This window comes from Neofelis nebulosa, chromosome 10 (assembly GCF_028018385.1).
Source record: "Neofelis nebulosa isolate mNeoNeb1 chromosome 10, mNeoNeb1.pri, whole genome shotgun sequence".
In the NCBI taxonomy this organism is placed as follows: Eukaryota; Metazoa; Chordata; class Mammalia; order Carnivora; family Felidae; genus Neofelis; species Neofelis nebulosa.
The window spans coordinates 22,550,100-22,559,112 of NC_080791.1; the positions used below are offsets into that span (position 1 = coordinate 22,550,100).

Genomic DNA, 9,013 nt, shown 5'->3' on the forward strand with positions numbered 1-9,013 from the left:
AATCCTGCCTCCATACAAGTGCCCGGGGTCATCAGAAGGTGTGGCTTAGCATCAGAGCGTCTTTAGCGTCTATGCGGGATGGACAGGAAACTGGATCAACGAATGCGTCACAGGTCCTCTGCCGAGCCTGACCAGAACTGGGCTGCCAGCTAATGACTCCGCTCCATCCCCAGCATCAGAACTCATGCATAATTTGCATGTGTACAGAGGAGCCCTGGGACAAGGAGGTTTGGGGGACAGGCTAGGGTCCTAATGATGAAAGAAGCCAGATAGACAGCAGTGGGATTTCTGACTGTCCAGCCCTTGTGGATGGATTTGAGTTGAACGGGTTCAGAGTCCGCCACCCCAAAATACATCAGGTGACAAAGGATTATTTTGAGCTGAAAGCAATTTCTGAGAGCAGATACAAGAACAACTCTCTGCCCTCTAGGGAGGGCAGGAGGATGCTTGGTCACTAGGGGAGACCTTAGACGCCAGCCCTGAGGAATCGACATAAGGATCTTTACTAAGCAGCCCTTCCATTCTTTCCCCCATATGGTTACCTTCCCATATTTGGCCGCCTGGGGAGGTATAAACCCCTTTTCTTTCCTTTTGTCACTTCTGAACAAAGTGGTTCTTTGTTAAGATGCTGTAGGAGCGCCAGTGGCGATCATTCACTCAAGTTACTCATCCCTGGCTATGCTCGTGCATACACATGAGTGATGCTGGTGTCAACACACTCTGTTTGGTTTTCCTCTTCTTCTTCCTTTTTTTTTTTTTTTTTAATGCACGTGGTACAAAGAAATGTCAGGTTAAAAAAAATAGTTTATTTAGGGGTGCCTGGGTGGCTTGCTCAGTTAAGCATCTGACTCTTGGTTTCGGCTCAGGTCATGATCTCACGGTTCATGAGTTCAAGCCCGATAGTGGGCTCTGTGCTGACATCTGGGAGCCTGGAGCCTGCTTCAGATTCTGCGTTTCCCTCTCTCTCTCTCTCTCTGCCCCTCCCCCACTTGCACCCTTTCTCTCAACAATAAATAAACATTTTTTAAAAAATGGGGCGCCTGGGTGGCTCAGTCGGTTAAGCGTCCGACTTCGGCTCAGGTCATGATCTCGCGGTTTGTGAGTTCGAGCCCCGCGTCGGGCTCTGTGCTGACAGCTCAGAGCCTGGAGCCTGCTTCGGATTCTGTGTCTCCCTCTTTCTCTGGCCCTTCCCCTCTCGAGCTCTGTCTCTCTCTCTCTCTCAAAAATAAAAAATAAACATTAAAAAAAAAAAAGAGCTCAACTGACTGAGCCACCCAGGTTCCCCTGGTTTTCCTCTTCTTGATCTGCCTTTCCCAGGTAGCCACTGGCGGCATCCAAAGGTGTTCCTCCCTACGGAGTCCTGTGAGGAAAGGAGCCACAGGCAGAAGTGGAGAAGCTGTTTCAGGACAGCGTGTGAAGGGGAATCTGGGGACCAGCGCCTCTCCTGCCGGCTGGCTCTGTGGGGAAAAGGAGGACCCGACTCACTGGTAGGCACACTGGGGTTCCCAGCAAGGGGGACACAGCAAGAGAGCTCTGAGACCCCTGGAGCAGCACTGAGGAAACAGCGAGGACACAAAAAGAAAAAGAGCACTGGGTATCACGGGCAGGCTCCTGAGACGTGCTGGGCCCCAGTCTCCATGTGGGGGAGACCGAAACGCGGAGCACAGAATACCTGGTCAGGTCACAAATGTTTTACTTTTAATCAGTATATGGGGCTTTGTGGTCCTCATTTGCTGGGTTATTCTTTCCTTTGTAACAGAGGTCAAATGTGGGTGCAAATTGAGGTGTCTGATGGGGGGCAAGTGGGGGGCAGGGTAGGGGTCAGGGGATGGAACCGGACTCCATCCACTGAGTTCATCAGACCATCCGGATCTTGGGCACATGAGATTGCAAGATCACATTTCTTGCAATTTGTTTGGAGTCAAGGGACAGCGGAGTGTGGGAGAAATTGTGTACAACGCTTTGAGCTCCGGCCCTATGAATCTCCATGTTCATTTACCTTTCCGTAGAGACCTTGGAGACTATGTTAAAGACAGTAGCATAAAAACTTGAAAGGAGCTAGGATCCCTAAATAATCACCACCACCTCGTTGAACTGTGCCATGGGTGAGCATTCATTTTTTATTGTTTTAGGACACCGCCATTTCAGAGATTTTTGTCACAGCAGCCCGCCTACACCAACTAATGCATCATTTATGGCCACCTCATTTCCTATCCTTTTCAGCATCTCAGGACTCTCCCTCTTCCTTCAGCTGGCTGCCTCCAGAACCACGCAGAATCACAAAACCCAGACCTTGCCTTTTTAAAGTGCAAATCAGTGTGGTCCTCGAAAGGAAGAAGGCACGCCTGGACCCACCTATGCCCACCACTCTTCACCCCGGTTTGATTTTAAAATATCCCAGTGGCATCTCATAAAGAGGAAGAGAAAAGGTGGCTGGGCCTGACACAGACCTAGTTTGCGATTTCCCCCCCTATTCAGTGCACGTAGTCTTAAAGCTCATGAGAGTTGAAAGGTATGTTGAGTCAGCTTTATCCACCAGCTCAGGGCAAAGCTGGGCCCCATCTTTAGAACTTGTTGCAGAAAGGTGAGTCATTACAACATCTCTCCTCCAAAGTAACAGCCGGATTAAAGAGCATCAAAGGGAAACACACACTGCTACAACCTTGGTATCCATATGAAAGGGTGTCATCTGCGGAAGGGCAGAGAAGAGGACAAATGAGACCCCTGGACTGCAGACCCACGGCTGTGGGGTTCAGCATGTCCCGGTGAACAGTGTTCATTAAATATTGCTGAATGAACCAGTAGATCTTTGCATCAACAAATTAATCAAGGAATGAGGAGCAAATGGAAACATCCTTCAAGGATGCCTGCTCTCTGCCTCCCAGGATTGAGATATTTGAGATAGAGCCCCCTAGTGTATCCTTCGTAGGCCAGCTCTGGGGGCTCTGTGTCCTAGGGTTCAATCCCTCCCCACACAGGAGAGGGCAGGAAGGGGTGAATAGAAAATGGCCTAATACCCTCTCCACCCCCCACCCCGCACATGTCTGCTTCTGGTAACACAACTCTCTACCACACTCAGGTCAGGGTCAGTGGGATTTTAGCAGCCCTTCCAGTCACCTCAGGAGCTAACAGAAGATCCTGTCTTCTTTTCTTACAGGTATTGGCCCAATTAGTGGCCACTGGCAGCTGAGTACCAGAACTAGGTGACACAGCTTCACAAGCTTAGTGACAAAAGAAAATCAACCCCTGCCTATACTGCTGCTACTCCCAGGGTTCCTAAGGCCCCAGTTCCCTGGGTCCTAGAGTCACTTGCCTTGTCCTGGGAGCCCCAGCTCCATTGGTCCCATGAGGGATTCATACCACTCCCAACCCTGAACCTCCACTCCTAGCACTTAACTTCAGGCAAGGGTCACCCAGGTGACTTCTCAGGACCCACCTACCTTCGTAGACCTTCCTCAGGAAGCACCGCTGGCTGCCCTGAGTCTCGCAGACACTTTCCCCAGTCTCGCAAACCCCGCTGGCGTTGACTCGTGGACACTGGAAACACGGTAGAGCTGGAAAGTCAAAACCCGCATGATGAGCCTCGGCGACCACTGCCTCCTGGCAGATCAGCAGGGAGCACACCTTCTGGGCCACACGCAGCCTGGAGGGGGCTGGTTCCCGGGGCCTGAAGAGGGGGCTGAGAGCGGGGGATTCCTGGGTGCTTGGCACACCCCTGGGAGGAGGCATACGTGAGTATGGACAGGATCCCCCTCTACTCCCAGGGATGGAGGAGGATATGGGAGGGTCAGAAGGAGGGAAGGAGGCAAGTCAAGGAGGGCAGAGGAAAGGAGAAGAAAGGAAGGAGGAGGGAGGAGCTGCGGGTGTCACCGGCAGACGTCTCACCCGCAGCCCCAGCTCTTCACTCGTCTCCAGCCTTAGCATGGGCAGCTGCTTGCCCCACCCTCACTCTGCAACTACGAGCGCCTGCTATGTGCGAGGCACTCTCGCAGATGTTGGGAACAGAGTGACAGGAGAGAGACATGAAACACGCATGTCACTTAGGCACTAAGTCAACAAATAAATAAGAGAAATGACTCACAGAGGACAAGGGAGAACTTCGGGTCCTGGTGACAGAGGAAGAACATGGTCCTGAGTGAACGTGACCTAGCAGGGTGGGAGGCAGTAGGACTGTTTCCTCATCTGAGGGCTCAGAGGAGTGTTCGGAGGGGTCACTTAGCTCAAACATGAGCAACTGAAAGAAAGAAACGCTGACTCTTTAAACACCTGGGAGATGTTGGGACACCGGTTCCGGGAAAACACATGGGCAAGTGCAAAGGCTCAGAGACAACATTGGTCTGGCCAGTTCTAGGAAGGAAAAAGGCAGCAGAGGGAGAGGGAGGGGGAAAGGCTGGCAGACTGGGGAAGTGAGACTGAAGGGGTCCCAGGGACCAGATGCGACGGGCTCTTCTTGGGGCTGCAGTGTCCACTCAGGGGCCCCACCATCGTGGTTGCTGTCTGTGTGCAGGGTGACTGGTCCCACATGGCCCCCAGCATGTTGGCCAAGTGTCCAAGGACTCCTTTTCTTCTTGCCATTTTGATCCTGTTTTGCTGGTTTTTTCCTGAATATCAATGAGCCTGGTGCTGAGACCCCTTCACTGCCACAACGTCAAGCCAACACACGATCCTTTCTACTCGAGGAGACTCTCCTATGTTACCAACTCCAGACACGGCTGCCTCGGCCTTGCATGAGTCCTATTAAATTCTCAACTGACCAGTCTTGACCCACAGGGAGGGTCTTGTCTATGCCCCTATTCAGTAGGAAGAAGTTATAGAAGATGAGACCTTCCGTCCTCAGCAACCTTAATGATTTAAGGGTCAAGTTTGTTCAGGGGGCAAAATGGTGGGAGAAAACAACAGAAGCGGGACACTGCTGTGGTTCACAGTCTCGGGCAGAATTCCTGAGGTTCCTGCAGCCACGTCAACGACTTCTTTTAGTGTTTTACCACCATAGCTTTGCTCTTGTTACTGTTAGTTCCCTCTGCTAACCATTGACAACCCCCCGCCCCCGAAAATATATGTTAGCAATCACCTTGCAGACATATGGCCCAGCTGCTACACATTTGAAGGTCTTGTGACTAATGTTTTACGAGACAACAATAAAAGCAGCCTTATCTTAACAACAGCTAGCGCTCCAAGGTCCTGGACAACTTGTCTTTACCATGTACAAATTCCTTGGAGACTAGACTATCCTTCACTCCCTAACTAACAAGTACATATTCAATCACTTCTCACAATCCCAGGGCAGCTCTTTCTGCCCACAGGTCCCGTCCCTGTACTATAACAAAAACACTTTTTTGCACCAAAAAAACCAAAAACAAAAACCATAAACCAAAACCAAAAAACCCAACAAACCCAACTAGATGGGCCCTAAGTGGATTTCCCACACGTCGTACAAGAAAACTCTTTTAATGCTGATGAGTAAGTGCAATGTTGATTATGTGCCCTGCTAGTATTTCAGATATTTGGGGGTAAATAAAATGCATTACTAAAATTAACTTTACACATTTATTATTTTTTGAACACGTCTACTCAGAAATTCGGAATTACATATGTAGCGGGCCTTGGGACCACCGTCTGGGCCACCGTAAGAATTGGGATTTTACTCTACAAGAGGAGGCCGCTGTAGGGTTCAAAGTGGGGAGTGACATGAACGGTTTCTGTGTTGTGAGCATGATGCACTTTAAGGAGGAAAGCAGGAAAGAGGCCCTGGGCAGGTGAAAGATGGGGACACAGGAAGTGGGAGAGGAGCCACTGGTCAGCAGAGTCGCTGCAGTCGGCGTCGCCCAGCCTCGGGGCCTCAGCCTTCCCCTGCACATGATGACGGCTACTGCTGCACACACACACGGACTCTGGGGGTCACACTCACACGGGGCTGCTGGGGTCTACAGAGACACGGTCCCTGGAGGCATCCCCCTCCCAAGAGCGGGCGGGGAATCAGTGGATAGACACTCCAACTGTCTCACACTTGCTCTGGGACGGCTGGTGGCCTGAATCACACTGTCCTCCACAACGACCTGGCACGACTGGGCTCCACATGCCCACCATGAAGCCAGCCTCATGATGCGTCTTCTAACAGCTTCATCCCTTCCGTGTCTCACTTCCTCCCTCCCCTGCTAGTATTTCCCGGGGTCACTTACGGGACAAATGATTTGTACTCATTTCCGTCCCTGAGAGTCAGCTTCTGAGGGAACACAAGTCAGGATGATGAATTTTCATTTACATGGAATGAGTGTTGTCAGAATTCAGTCAGCATTTTTTTTTTTTTTGATGGTGACAGAGAGAGAGCGTGAGTGGGGGAGGGAGGAAGGAAAGAGAGAATCTTAAGCAGGCTCCAGGCACAGGGCAGAGCCCGATGCAGGGCTGGATGTCACGACCCTGAGATCACGTCCTGAGCCTCAGTCAAGAGTCGGATGCTTAACCAACTGAGCCATCCAGGCGCCTCAGTTTGGCATGTTTTTTATTCTGAGTCTTCCAGTGCACGTGCCAAAAAAGAAACGTGGACTCTTAATAGGCTGATTCCACCTGCAGACGGAGAACATTGCAAAGAAATGCTGCCAGCGACCATTGCACTTTTCAGTCAATCCACGGGGTCAGATGAAAGCTGTGGGCACTATTCTGTAGAAGGTAAAACATCTGACTCTGTGAATGCTATGATAAATTCAGTGTTACTATTTACATGGAACATAAACTCATTTATTTTGTGGTGATAATGTGACTACAAAACAAATTAGTTGTGGGGCACCTGGGTGGCTCAGTCGGTTAAGCGTCCGACTTCGGCTCAGGTCACGATCTCACTGTCCGTGAGTTCGAGCCCCGCGTCGGGCTCTGTGCTGACTGCTCAGAACCTGGAGCCTGTTTCAGATTCTGTGTCTCCCTCTCTCTCTGACCCTCCCCGTTCATGCTCTGTCTCTCCCTGTCTCAAAAATAAATAAAACGTTAAAAAAAAATTAAAAAAAAAAAACAACAAATTAGTTGTATCTTAATTGTGTTTGAACAATTGTCATAGTCTGTGTGTGTGTGTGTGTGTGTGTATGTGCGTCAACTATAAATGGCTTTTAATATGTACGTATGCCGACACCCACAGCGGCAATAGCTGAATTAATAGAGTTTTGCATCGAAGGTGATATGAGACCCACACTGCTTTCAGCAACGCCTGTCAGCGAGCAGTTGTGGAAAATGATCGAGCCTCTGAATGGCTAATTTATGATTCAATCTAAGTGTCCCACAGTGGTACTGAACCCTAAATTTTGTTCCCATTAACAAAATATCTGGCTCCATTTTTTGATCTTTGATAGCTGACAGCTCTCCGGGTTCACGTCTTCTGCCCCACACATGGGTCCTGGGGCTTCTGCATTGGCATGGGCGGGAGGTTCCAACCATACAGACCTCACTGCATCCTGGAACCCTCCCCTGCCCTCTCCCAAGTGCCATGTAAATCCCAAGCCAGTCTCCCTTCCCTGCTCCTTGGCCACTGAGACACCAGTGGGACTCGGGCCCTGCTCTCCCCAGAAAGCCTCAGGTGGCAAGTGAAAAGCCTTGCCATTCCCTCTGGGTGCGATGTGGCATCACGTGTCCGGACATCTGGACCACGTTTGGGGCGAGGGACCATCCTGACTCCACAGGATAACCCGACGATCGAAATCTTAAACTTTTCAAGAAAGGGAGTCCCAGCGCATCTCAGCCTGAAAAGTGTTGAACTAGATGAAATTATGACAAACAAAGGTACGAGCAGAAAGACACAGACATGTATCCCTACAAAAGCCAGATGTCCCCAGTTCGATGATAACTCACATGGTAACCTTCCCCGTTGGGTCGAGTCATGACGAGACGGGCAGACAGAGAGTCAGAGAGAGCGGTCACCCCTGGAGCTGGAGTCTGCCACTCACCCGATCCTCGTCGTCCTCACTGCCCTCCCGTGTGCTCCCCAGGGACTCACCTTGTAGGAAGCCCAGCTGTGAGGACAGGACCAGCAGCAGCAGCAGCAACAGGCAGTGACCCATCTCTCCGTTTGGCCCCAGCCCCGACGACTGGCAGACCAAGGCAGGACTGCAGGCGCCCAGCATCTGCGAGGACGCGGGCTTTATACCTGTGGGCTGGGGGAGCGGCCAGTGGCAGCCGGGCGAAGCCGCCCTTCCCCGGGACACAGAGAGGACGCAGTGCCTGAGGAGCCCGGGCCCTGCCTGCCCCCCAGCAATACTGGCCCTGCTCCCTCCACGGGTCCAACTCAGGGCACCGAGTTGGATAAGAGGACATCGCTCATTTCTATCTCAGATTCCCAATCTCAAAATGGAATAATACAGCCTGCTTACATAACTTAAGAATTTGAGAAATTCAAGTGAATTAGGGAGTGAGTCCCCTTCTAAAGAAGTTTGCCGTATTTAAGGGAAGTGTTGAAGCACGGTGTGAGTAAAGATACTTACCCTTCTAAAGATTCGTTCCTATTCAATAAAGACAGAAATAAACACATGCTTAGACTTTTGTAACGTGCAGGCCAGAACACAATAGATTGTGGTGGTGGTGTTGACTCAGTTCTTGGAAACGAAACACATCTGCATTGTTTTGTCCTGTTTGGACAGACTGGTACAGAGGGAAGTATTTCTCCCCAAGTCTTTAAGTATTATGCTACAAGTAACCCGTAGTTGGTTTTTCTTTTCTTTTTGTTTTTTAAATCTCACTCTTTTTTAAATTTTATTTTAAATGTTTATTTTTGAGAGAGCCTGCATGAGCAGGGCAGGTGCAGAGAGAGAGGGGAAGGGAGGATCCAAAGCGGGCTCTGTGCTGACAGCAAAGAGCCCAATGTGGGGCTCAAACTCACCAACCATGAGATCATGACCTGAGCCGAAGTCAGACACTCAACTGAATCAGGCACCCATGCAGCCCCACTATTTCTCTCTCTTTTTTTTTTTTCATTATTGTTTATTTTTATTTTTGAGACAGAGAGAGACAGAGCATGAATGGGGGAGGGGCAGAG

At 50.4% G+C, this 9,013-nt stretch overlaps 1 protein-coding gene across 1 annotated transcript; it reads right to left on the reverse strand.

Moving 5' to 3' along the window:
- Positions 1–2,097: 2,097 nt before the first annotated feature.
- Positions 2,098–8,120, reverse strand: LOC131487017 (secreted protein of Ly-6 domain 1-like). The gene is made up of 3 exons (XM_058687229.1): positions 7,979–8,120; positions 3,441–3,554; positions 2,098–2,689 (listed from the first exon to the last, which is right to left on the reverse strand). Exons 1-3 carry the CDS (start codon positions 8,103–8,105, stop codon positions 2,565–2,567), a joined length of 366 nt encoding a protein of 121 aa, XP_058543212.1. The 5' UTR covers positions 8,106–8,120; the 3' UTR covers positions 2,098–2,564.
- Between the last annotated feature and the right edge of the window lie 893 nt (positions 8,121–9,013).